Below are 13,166 nucleotides of genomic sequence, written 5' to 3'. Positions count from 1 at the left end.
AGTGCTATTTTTGCATCTCAAATGCCGAGTGCTGTTTGCGCCTACGCTGTTCTCGCGTGAACCCACCAGAGACCCCTGTCGACCCACTGATTGACTGGGTGACCGGCCAATCGACCAATCCACCCTCCTCTTTCCCTAAACCTAACTAATTTTACTGATTGACCTGCCCGCCCGCTTACTTCCCTAAACCCAGCCGACAGTTTACAAAAGCCGTCTAGAAAAAGAAATATCAGTGACTGATTTTTACCACATTTTTGGATTTCTCCACATTCTCACCCTGTTGTTCAATCGTTCATTTTATCTTTTGGTTTTTGTCTTCCCTGATTTCTGGAACTACTCTTCCCGAAATCTCTATTACTCGAAGCCTGGTCGTTGTCGTCAAGGTCAACTCCTCTCTGCGCCTCAAGTTCACCGACATACACGACGAGCTAGCTGGACAAACTGGTTGCGGCAGGAAAGCCCTCCACACGGAGATAAGTGGTCAGCCAGCAAGCGTCAAAAGGAACGGCGCCAAAAGGAACGGCTGCACGCGCACCTCATGAAACGGAAGAGGCTTTTATACTTGCCGCATTTGCTGTTGTGATATTCTCTAAAACGACAGGGGGTGGTCAAAAAAAAAAACACCATAAAGTCAGACGGATAAACAGAGAAGGAAGGTTCTTTTTTTTCATTTAATTTTTGATTAAAAAGGTTTTTTTTAATCAAACTTTGATGCATCACTTGCTTTTGTTCATATCTCAGACAGTTTTATCGCTTAAAGTTTATTAAAATATTAATGACAAGAGAATATGGGTTGCTATACAAATATATTTTATTATGCCAAGAATAAAAGCAAAAAAAAAGTACACTTACAAAATAAAATACATTTTTATATTTAGATTTAGCCCGCTCCACAGTTCACACATTACTGTCTGGCTAGTTTCTGTCCAATACTTATGCTAAAAAGGCAATAATGGTCCAACATTCCTGAACATTATCACCAATAAAGCCTAGAAAAACAGGCCATCAGTATATTGTAAACCGATAGGGCCAAATATTCCTTCCCAGTTATCAAATAAATACATTTGTGACTTCATTATAGTTTTGCAACTATTAAATTGTTTTAAATTCATCAAACAATTTCAATTGTTTTAAATTCTCAGAAATCATGTCGCGTGCACCCAAAGCAAACATCTGCAAACTCCACGATGACATCACATTTCCTGTGTGCACTCAAGCAAGTTGAAGCGTCGAGTATAAACCAGGCTTCATGCTGAAAAGAGATTTTGGAGCACAATATGCTGCCTACTTTTCCAGGGACACCCATGCATATTTCAACAAGACAATGCAAAACCACATTCTGCACACATTATAAAGTCCTGGCTGCAATGGAAGAGGATACAGGTACTTGACTGGCCTGTCTATAGTCCCGACCTGTCTGCGATAGAGAATATGTGGTGCATTAAGACCTGTTAGCAGGAAGAATGGGACAAAATTACACCTTAAACACTTTATTACTTGGTGTCTTCGGTCCCTAAACTTCATTAAGTGTTGAGAAAAGGAATGAAAAATAGTACAAAGTGGCAAATGCTTTACTGTTACAACTTTTTTGAAATGTCTTTCAAAAACAAAACTGGAGTACGTGTTTATTTTAAAAATTAATATAAAAATCATGAGGAACTCATTAAAAATTGTTTACTTTATTGTCTGCAATGAAATACGAATCAAAGTAAATTTAGAAATTACTACTTTCTTTTTTATTTGCATTTTCCTTACTGTCCCAACTTTTCCTGATTTGGGGTTGTAATAACCAAACACGTTTTCAATTTGAAAACCACAAAAAATAAACAAATGTCTAGTGACTTTGGAATGACAAGGACCATACAAAGAGACTCATAAAAGCATGTCTATGTTAATACTCGGTGTTGTAGACGGTCAGATCTTTGGCATGCGTGACCAGCAGCTCCCAGGGAAACTGAATGACGGGTCGTTTGACCTTTGACTCCATGCGTTTACTCTCTTGCACCATGAGAACGACGTCTTCATCGTCTAATATCCGTATCAGGTCACCCTCGGCATCTCGGTAGTTCAAAGCAATATCGTCCACATGAAAGACGTCCCTGAGGGAAAGAGGAAAACAATTTGCACAGTTTGGAGGTCATAACAAGTGCAAATATAACATGTGTGTTGCCATTTGTCACCAGTCGTTTCAATTTTTCACCACTCAAACAACAGATGTGTATTTAACACAATTGACTTTTTTTTTATTTAGAAGCTACATGTCATAATTTTTCTTGTAATTCAGAGGTTCTACCTTCTAATGTTCCAACTTTTTGGACTTTTTTTCTTGTAATTCTGATGTTACATCTCAGTAAATGTTGATCTTCCAATTTTAACTTTACAATTTCATTTTTTTTTTTCTTGCAACATCATTCATTTTCTTTGCAGAAGAGCATCGCATCTCTAAATGCGCAACTTTTCCAACCTTGAGGCGGATGGGTTACAGCAGCAGAAGACTGCCTTGTATCAATGGTTCAGGCTGGTGGTGGTGGTATAATGGTATGTGGGATATTTTCTTGGCACACTTTGGGCCCATTAGTACCAATTGAGCATCGTGTCAACACCACAGCCTACCTGAGTATTGCTGCTGACCATGTCCATCCCTTTATGACCACAGTGTACCCATCTTCTGATGGCTACCTCCAGCAGGATAATGTGCCATGTTATAAAGCGCAAATCATCTCAGACTGGTTTCTGGAACATGACAATGAATTCACTGTACTAAAATGACCTTCACAGTCACCAGAGCTCAATCCAATAGAGCACCTTTGGGATGTGATGGAATGGGAGATATGCATTATGGATGTGCAGCCGACAAATCTGCAGCAACCGCGTGACACTATCATGTCCATATGGAATATTTCCATTACCTTGTTAAATCTCTGCCATGAAGAATTAAGGCAGTTCTGAAAGCAAAATTGGGTCCAACCCAGCACTAGTAAGGTGTACCTAATAAAGTGGCCAGTGAGTGTATATGTCTAGCTAGTCGATTTCTAGGGCTGTTAAATTTAGGTTAAAAAATCTTCGAAAATGCTGGCAGTGGCTGGCAACTACTTTTTAAAAAGCTGGCAGGGAAAGAGGTAATTTAAACTCACATTTCTGATGTTTTCTTTTAATTTAGATGTTACAGTACATCTCACAGTTCTGACTTTTTTCTTGCAATAGAGAGGTTACGTCTGATATTTCTTACTTTTTTCATGTAATAACAGGCTACAATGACTTTTGTTGTTGCTCTCATGTCTCTTATATGTCGAATATCCATATTAGGTTGCTTTCTGTATTCAGAGCAATACCTTCCACATGAAAGACATCCCTGAGGGCTCGACAGAGGGAATTCAAGGAAAAAAAATTGTACAGTAGTTTAGAGGTCATAACAAGTGCAAATATAATTAGTGTAATGCAATTTGTCGCCAGTCATGTGACCTATATGCTAATTATTCAGCACGGTGCTTGCAGCACTCCAATAACAGATGCATATTCAACATCATGCAAATGAGCTTTATTATTAAACATTAATCTGGCTCTGCTCAACACGTGGTCCTCGAGATATTGTTTTGCAGACCACGCGATGTTTCCAGAGAGAATAAAAGGACAAAAAGAAGAACATCTGCTGTTAAGACATCTAATGATTTCTCACTCAAGTTGTTTTGAAGTTAGCATGAATCCATTTTTTTGCTTTTGAAGAAATCGTGAGGTGTTTACATGTCACATCTGTTTTTATACTGCAGTAAATGATGACAGCGTGTCTCATTTTGGAACAGCATATGCTATTAAAATAAGCTCAGAAGAATTATAAGAGAATTGAAACTAGAGATCAGCATGTGTGTACTCATATATAATCACATGTTGTGAACTATTATGCTTGCTGTTGTAGCCAGTGAGCGAATTATAACTTTTTGGTTAGTTTGTGCAATATATGCTTCAGTCATTTATTTGTTTATTATACTGTATTATGTCTGTCTGTCTGTCGATCTAACTGTCGATCTATCCGTCAATCTAACATCTATCTATCTATCTATCTATCTATCTATCTATCTATCTATCTATCTATCTATCTATCTATCTATCTATCTATCTATCTATCTATCTATCTGTCTGTCTGTCTGTCTGTCTGTCTGTCTGTCTGTCTGTCTGTCTGTCTGTCTGTCTGTCTGTCTGTCTGTCTGTCTGTCTGTCTGTCTGTCTGTCTGTCAATCTAATCTAATTGTCGATCAATCTAACTGTAGGGCATGTCTAAGGACTGTGTGGGAAACTGGAGCACCTGAAGGAAATCCACTCCAGCAAGGGAAGAACATGGCCCAGTGCAAACTTAAACCAGTGACCTTCTTGCTACAGAGGCAACAGTTGACACAGAGGCAACAGTGCTAGCCACCATGTTGCCCTTTTAAGAGACAATATAGCAGTAAATACCTCCAAAAAAGAGAGAAAAAAAGATGACCTTTTGAACCGGACAAGATAACAGTACCTCATTCTGGACAGCAGATCTTCATATGACGGCTGGATAGAGAGATCCTCCTGAACACAAATGTCCCTACAACAGACAATAATCGTAAAACCTTTACATTAACTGAGAAACGTCCTATTCAAAACCACACAATTCCTTCATGTTGTCCCAACACAAATCAATTAAGCTGACTTAATTGTTCTGTGTTTTTTTTTTGCAAATTTAGGAAAATTGAATTAGCTCATTTTAATTAAGTAGTTTGAACAAGCAGCAAAATTAATATACAGTTGAAGCCAGAATAATTCACCCCCTTTTTATTTTTTTCCCAAATTCTGTATAATGGGGAGATTTTTTCAACACATTTCTGAACATAATAGTTTTAATAACTCATTTGTAATAACTGATTTATTTTATCTCTGCCATGATGACAGTAGATAATGTTTTACTAGATATTTTTAAGACACTTCTATACAGCTGAAAGTGACATTTAAAGGCTTAACTAGGTTAATTAGGTTAACTAGGCAAGTTATTGTATATTGATGGTTTGTTCTGTACACTATCTAAAAAAAAAATACATAGCTTAAAGGGGCTAATAATTGTGTCCCTAAAATGTTTTTTTTTTAATTAAAAACTGCTTTTATTCTAGCCAAAATAAAACAAATAAATTAGTAGAGTAGAGTGACTGCCAGAGTGTTGTAGTACTGGTGTGTATTTGTTTAAGGTGGACACAGTAGGCCAAAACATTTTTTTCATTCACTTGAAATTTTGGGCTTTTTTGGCTTTTTATGAAGTGTTTTATTTTAGTCTAATTAAAAAAAAAACTTATTAAATACACCTTTAAGTGTTTCTTTTTTCACACTTTATAGATTGTGTCTGTAGAAAAACTTAAATACACCGAAATGTAACATATAAACTAGATGCCAACACTCTTAAACAATGTTGTATATTTGTATATATACTGTATGTTAGCGAGCCTGTGTGTGTGTGTGTTTTGTGATTGATTTCTGAGGATCTAACATGATTTAGGTACCGTAATTCAATAATTAAATGTAAAATAATACTGCAGAATTAATCACTAGTGAAGTTCATACATTCATATTCTTTTCGGCATAGTCCCTTTATTAATCCGGGGTCACCACACCAGAATGAACCGCCAACTTATTCAGCACATGTTTTACGCAGTGGATGGCCTTCCAGCTGCAACCCATCTCTGGGAAACATTCATACACATTCATTCACACTCATACATACATTGCAGACAATTTATCTAATCCAATTCACCTGTACCGCATGTCTTTGGACAGTGGGGGAAACTGGAGCACCCGAAGGGAAACCCACGGGAACGCAGGGAGAACATGCTAACTCCACACAGAAATGCCAACTGACCCAGCCGAGACTCGAACCAGCGACCTTCTTGCTATGAGGCGACAGCACTATCTACTGAACCACTGCGTCGCCCACTAGTAAAGTTACAAATGGTAAAAAAAAGGTATGCCCGAATGGTGGAATATGACTATTGCAAATGATCACATTGCGATGTCAATGCTTAAACGTTACATTGTGCAGCCGTAGTCTGTGTGTGTGAGTGTGACCTGGTCTCGATGCCCTCTGGCTGCAGAAAGTAACAGTGAAGACAGCTGTATGACCCCTGAGCTCGACTGCTGTTCCTGGAAGCTCCGCCCTCTTCATCAGACTCGTTCTCTGGAAGCGCTTTAATAATCTTCACAAACGACTCAGGGAAGATGCCAGTTCTGTCCCTCACTGTGCCCTACAGAGGGAACACCAGCAGGAAAAGATGAGGAGATCTGTCCGTCAATCTGTCTTTGGTTCTCTTTCTATCTCTCTCTGTTTGTCTGTCTCTCTTTCTCGCTGTCTGTTCATCTATCTCTAAGTCCATCCGTTTGCCATCAGACTGTCTGTCTGCTTTCTCTCTGTCTGTCTATCTTTCTGTCTGTCCTTCTGTCTGTTTGTCTATCTTTCTCCCTCCTTGTCCGTCTATCTTTTTGTCTGTCTGTCCATCTGTCTGTCTGTCTCTCTGTCGTCTGCTTTCTGTCTGTCTCTCTCTGTCCGTCTGTCTGCTTTCTGTAAGTCTATCTGTCTGTCTACTTTCTGTCTGTCTCTCTCTCTCTCTCTCTCTCTCTGTCCGCCCATCCATCTGTTTGTCTCTCAGTCCATTTGTTTGTCTGGTTTCTGTCTGTCTGTTGGTCACTCTGTCTGTCTTTCCATCCATCTCTTTGCTTTCTGTCTATCTCTCTCAATGTTTGTCCATCAGTCTCTCTGCATGTTAGCTATATGTCTATATGTCTGTTGGTCTATCTATCTATCTATCTATCTATCTATCTATCTATCTATCTATCTATCTATCTATCTATCTGTCTGTCTGTCTGTCTGTCTGTCTGTCTGTCTGTCTGTCTGTCTGTCTGTCTGTCCGTCCGTCCGTCCGTCCGTCCGTCCGTCCGTCCGTCCGTCCGTCCGTCTCTCCGTCCGTCCGTCGGTCCGTCCGTCCGTCCGTCCGTCCGTCCGTCTCTCTGTCTGTCTGTCTGTCTGTCTGTCTGTCTGTATCTATCTATCTATCTATCTATCTATCTATCTATCTATCTATCTATCTATCTATCTATCTATCTATCTATCTATCTATCTATCTATCTGTCTGTCTGTCTGTCTGTCTGTCTGTCTGTCTGTCTGTCTGTCTGTCTGTCTGTGCAGGGTAGATCTGATCTGATGAGAGTGGTTGACAGATTAGGGCGGCAGGGGTTTTACTGTTCCCAGAAGTGAGACGGATAATGACCACTATGCCTCAGATCTTCAGACACATTAGATGCATTCAAGCAAAAAAAGGAGTTTAGATGGCAATGAACTACAAAATTACAACTTGATCTTTCTCTTTCACCCTCCCTCATCTTGATAATGTTATTTGAGGGTCCATTGCATGTCTATGCAATATCCAATTCTCTCTCTCTCTCCCTTTGCAATTCAATTCAGGTCAAATCCTTCTCCTTTACTGTCTTGGCCTGAAAAAAATAAAAGCAATCTGTGTGAGTTCAGATCAGATCTGCTCAATCTCAGTGTCCCACTCCAATACAAATGTCTTTTACCTCTTCTCCTTTACTTTTTTTAATGTCATCATTTTTCAGTTCTCCCTTCATCATTCAGTTTTGTCCTTACATTTAGCCTCTTCTTCCTTCTCAGGGCGACTTCTGTACTCTAACACACAATCCAGGCTCATTATAGATACTTACCCCTGTATACATTACTAGAGAGTGTGAAATACATCCCAAGAGGTATGTTCTTTTGCAGTTTTTAGCAAATCCACCAGAGGTCTATGTGTACGTTTTTTAGAACTCAAATTTCTCTTGGGGGTGCTATTCACGCCTGCTGTTTTTCCCTAAATCCACCAGATGCTGCTGGCGACTGACTGACTAACAAGCCGATGTCCCCACCCACCCCCTTTTCTAAACCCAACTGACATTGTTTTTAAAAGCAGAAAAAAAAACAGATTTTTACTTTTCTTTTACCTACTTTTTATTTTTTTAGATCTAACCATGTTCTCATCCTGTTATTTACTCTCTGCATCTACATCAAAACTTAATTTTAGATTTTCAACATATTGCTTATTCTAATGAAATCGGTTGTGAAAGTATTTTGTTGTAATTTATTTTTCTGAATTTCAAGGTCACAAGTTATTTATATACTCAAGCACAGTAGAAAAATAAGTAAGATATTTCAAAAAGAAAAATTTAAACACACCCTACCCCTACCACATCTTATGATGCACAATAATTATTTATGACGATAGACAGAAAAATAAAATAAAATAACCGTGAAATCGTTCAAAAATAAAAATGCATGAAATTGCATAAAAAATAAGTGTGAAATCGTGTAAAAATATAAAAAAAATGAAATCATGTAAAATATAAAATAATCGTAAAACCATGTAAAAATAAATAAAGCTTGAAATCTTGTAAAAATAAAATAAGCATGAAATCACATGAAAATAAAATAAGTGTGAAATCGTCTAAAAATAAGCGTGTAATCATGTAAAAATAAAATAAGAGTGAAATCGTGTAAAAATAAAAAAAGCGTGAAATTGTGTAAAAATAAAAAAAAGTGAAATCATGTAAAACTAAAAAAATTGTAAAATCATGTAAAAATAAAAAAGCGTGAAATTGCACAAAAATAAGGGTAAAATTGTTTTTAAATAAATGATCACGTAAAATAAAAAAAAAAAAGAGAAATCATGGAAAAATAAAATAAGGTTAAAATCATGTAAAAATAAAAAACTGAGGTTGGGTTTAGTGGTTTAGGTGGATCAATTGTTGCTTTTTAAAATGGTATTGGTTGGGTTTAGGGAATGGGGAGGGTGGGGTACCAGTCAGTTGGTCAGCAGAAAGTCAGTCGGTCGACAGTGGCCTCTGGTGGATTTACGTGAGAAGACAACACCCATGACTCCACAAAGTCAAGTGGTGCTCTCTCCATTTGAGGAGAGCTGAGCTCCAGCGAGGGGGAGCTTAAGCTTGAGCTCCACCTTTTTTGCACTTCTTCTACGAGTGATGTCACTGGGGGTAGGGTTAGGGGTGGGGTTGGTGTACGCATTAAAACAGCTTACAGGAGGAGGAGCGACAGCTCATGCTCCCCCTCGCTGGAGCTCAGCTCTCCTCAAATGGCTCTGCAGCGAGCACCCTCTCCACAAAGTGGCGCAAATGGATTTGCTATTTAAGCAATGTGGTGCAAAGCGGGAAAATTAGGGTTGCGTGGGTCTGAAAAAAGCAACAAACGTATGATAGTACCCTAAATGTGTTTCCATCATAGTTTAATGACCGTTTGTTCTTATCTGATAAAAGTTTACCCTGCTCAATTGTGCACATACAATTTTTTAAAGTGCATTTTCAAAATGTACCGTATGAGGATCTCATCATTTCCATTAAGCATATGATATTCCAAAATGTGCTTAAAAACAGGTGGATGGAAACATAGTTAGCGGCGTAGCAAGTCATCATCTTAAAAGCTACAATCACACTTACAGATACCTCCAAACGTTAATGAGATCACGCTACTCCATCCTTTTACTCTCTCCCTCCCTTTTTTCTCTTACAAACCCTCCTCTCTCTCTCTCTCTCTGCTGTCCTCCTTCCTACCTATCCTCTTCTACCTTTCTCTCTGCCTCTGTCCTGTTATCCGTCTCTCACCTCCAGCCAGTCTGCATTGACTCTCCGCAGGAGGAAGATCACATCTCCAGCCTTCAGACTGAGCTCCAGGCGTCCGCTGCCGCTGAAGTCAAACACCGCCTAACACACACACAAAGAGCGAGGACACGCAAGCAGGAGACACACACACACCAACGGAGGGAAAGAGAGAGAAAGACATCCTGAGTGAGACCGAGCTGCCGGTAAGAGATCCTGGTTCTTTGAAAACTTTGAAGAGAGTGAATGAATGGGAGGAAACTGAGAAAAAGACAATAAGAGGGATTCTGGAGTGATGCTGCTCTTCATAAGAAATGAGAGCGATCATTGTTTCTATTGTAGTTTTGTTTTCCTTTTAACACTTCCAAAGCGCAGAGTGGAATGCTGAATTGTTCGCTTTTTTTCTTTTCTTTTGACATCAGATTTTAGTAGCATGTTGTGCAATTGCAAAATCATTTTTGTATTTTGTGGCTAAAGAAGAGCACAGGTTTACATGTACTATGAAACAAGGTACTTTATGCATGTACTATTACATTATTGTATGAAACATACAATGGTATTACTGTGGTATTTATAAAAAACAGCATATCTAATTTAAATGCTTTTTGAGATTACACTTAAATATTATAGATTAATCACAGATCTATCTATCTATCTATCTATCTATCTATCTATCTATCTATCTATCTATCTATCTATCTTATCTAGTAAACTTCATACCCATCCATCCATCCATCCATCCATCGTCCGTCCATCCATCCATCCATCCATCCATCCATCCATCCATCCATCCATCCACCCACCCATCCATCCAACCATCCATCCATCCATGCATCCATTCATCCATCCATCTGTTTTCATATCTATCTATCTATCTATCTATCTATCTATCTATCTATCTATCTATCTATCTATCTATCTATCTATCTATCTATCTATCTATCTATCTATCTGTCTGTCTATCTATCTAGTAAACTTCATATACATCCATCCATCCATCGTCCGTCCATCCATCGATCCATCGATCCATCCACCCATCCATCCAACCATCCATCCATCCATCCATCCATCCATCCATCCATCCATCCACCCATCTATCCATCCAACCATCCATCCATCCATCCATCTATCTGTTTTCATATCTATCTATCTATCTATCTATCTATCTATCTATCTATCTATCTATCTATCTATCTATCTATCTATCTATCTATCTATCTATCTATCTATCTATCTAGTAAACTTCATATACATCCATCCATCCATCGATCCATCCATCCATCCATCCATCCATCCATCCATCCATCCATCCATCCATCCATCCATCCATCAATCCATCCATCTATTTGTTTTCATATCTATCTATCTATCTATCTATCTATCTATCTATCTATCTATCTATCTATCTATCTATCTATCTATCTATCTATCTATCTATCTATCTATCTATCTATCTATCTATCTATCTATCTATCTATCTGTCTGTCTATCTATCTAGTAAACTTCATATACATCCATCCATCCATCGTCCGTCCATCCATCGATCCATCGATCCATCCACCCATCCATCCAACCATCCATCCATCCATCCATCCATCCATCCATCCATCCATCCATCCATCCACCCATCTATCCATCCAACCATCCATCCATCCATCCATCTATCTGTTTTCATATCTATCTATCTATCTATCTATCTATCTATCTATCTATCTATCTATCTATCTATCTATCTATCTATCTATCTATCTATCTATCTATCTATCTATCTATCTATCTATCTATCTAGTAAACTTCATATACATCCATCCATCCATCGATCCATCCATCCATCGATCCATCCATCCATCCATCCATCCATCCATCCATCCATCCATCCATCCATCCATCCATCCATCCATCCATCCATCAATCCATCCATCTATTTGTTTTCATATCTATCTATCTATCTATCTATCTATCTATCTATCTATCTATCTATCTATCTATCTATCTATCTATCTATCTATCTATCTAGTAAACTTCATATACATCCATCCATCCATCGTCCGTCCATCCATCGATCCATCCATCCAACCATCCATCCATCCATCCATCCATCCATCCATCCATCCATCCATCCATCCATCCATCCATCCACCTATCCATCCATCCATCCATCCATCCATCCATCCATCTATCTGTTTTCATATCTATCTATCTATCTATCTATCTATCTATCTATCTATCTATCTATCTATCTATCTATCTATCTATCTATCTATCTATCTATCTATCTATCTATCTATCTATCTATCTATCTATCAAACTTAATATACATCTGTCCGTGCATCCATCCATTCCTCCATCCATCCATCTTTTAAACTTCATATCTATCTATCTGTCTGTCGTCCGTCTTTTAGAAAATAAAACATAAAGTGAGCAAAACATCAAAAGAAAGAAAGCAAAACTAAAAAAAACTCAATTCAAAAGTCATTGATGTGTGTGAAAGTGATATTAAAGATACTAAATGAAAAAATAATTGAAAAGCCGCTGCAAAAGAACATACATTATCAGTCCTTAAGCGTACCGCAATCAAAAGAAACCAAGATCTCAAACACAATTTCTTCAAGAATCAACTTTCTTTCACATATAGTTTCAACGATTTTTTTTGACAAAATAGACACATTAGAGACATCAAGTAATAAAATAAAACTATAAAATGACAGCATTTCAATGTTATGTCAATCTATTATAAATATTTATTTAAAAAAAAGTAATTTTACACAAACTTAAACATGCAAGCTGATGCAGCTCACTACATCATTGATCGTAGGGTATATAGTGGGCTGGTGTTTCTGCTGTGTGTAACCGTACGCTAAACACACACATGCATGTGTTCATGTGTGTGTGTGTGTGTGTGTGTGTGTGTGTGTGTGATGGGCATGAGTGGGCATCTGTTCTCACGCTATCTCTGTATGTTTAAATAATGTTGTAAATCTGCTGAGCTGTGGGTCGCTTGGTTTGTTTGCATGAGTAGGAGTGTGTAGGTGAGACGTGTTAGATGTTAGCAGCTAATTACATCTTGGCAGTTGCTTTAAGTGTAAGCACGCATGTGTGTGTGTGTGTGTGTGTGTGTGTGTGTGTGTGTGTGTGTGTGTCCGTGCACGCTCGTAGGCAGCATCTGAACAGAAAGATACAATTTGTGCCAAAACGCGATGTGAAATTCTCCACAAAGTCATGCGAACAGAGCAAGTATCAGCGCAGGCTCAGTAACATCAGATGAAGAAACTATTTCAGGCCCGCTGCTGCTGTGAAACCCTAAAAATGGCTTCTGGGTCAGTTGTGTGGGTTAACTTTGTTATATAGTGCAGGAGAGTAACTGGGTATAATAATTGGCTTCTTTAGCCACCCTAAAATGAGGCTATATTTTAAGCTGCAAAAAATCTAGTATGATATTTCCTAGAAAAGAGGACGCTACATATTGAAATTGTGACAACCCCACAAAACTAGTAAAACAAGCT

At 38.3% G+C, this 13,166-nt stretch overlaps 2 protein-coding genes across 2 annotated transcripts in view; one reads left to right on the top strand and one right to left on the bottom strand.

The window, feature by feature from the left end:
• Positions 1-793: 793 nt before the first annotated feature.
• The window catches only part of ncf4 (neutrophil cytosolic factor 4), a 45,205-nt gene continuing 32,832 nt past the window's right edge, over positions 794-13,166 (bottom strand). Inside the window, 4 exon segments of the mRNA NM_205711.2 lie at positions 794-2,099; positions 4,505-4,570; positions 6,076-6,251; positions 9,670-9,768. Of these exon segments, the coding sequence (NP_991274.2) occupies positions 1,892-2,099; positions 4,505-4,570; positions 6,076-6,251; positions 9,670-9,768 (549 nt within the window). The 3' untranslated portion in view covers positions 794-1,891.
• pvalb7 (parvalbumin 7) overlaps positions 9,592-13,166 on the top strand; it is a 71,347-nt gene continuing 67,772 nt past the window's right edge. Inside the window, 1 exon segment of the mRNA NM_205574.2 lies at positions 9,592-9,869. The gene's annotated coding sequence lies outside the window, so the exon portion shown is untranslated.

Source organism: Danio rerio, chromosome 22 (assembly GCF_052040795.2).
Source record: "Danio rerio strain M-AB ecotype USA chromosome 22, GRCz13ab, whole genome shotgun sequence".
Lineage (NCBI taxonomy): Eukaryota > Metazoa > Chordata > Actinopteri > Cypriniformes > Danionidae > Danio > Danio rerio.
This window is presented reverse-complemented; position numbering and strand designations above follow the sequence as displayed.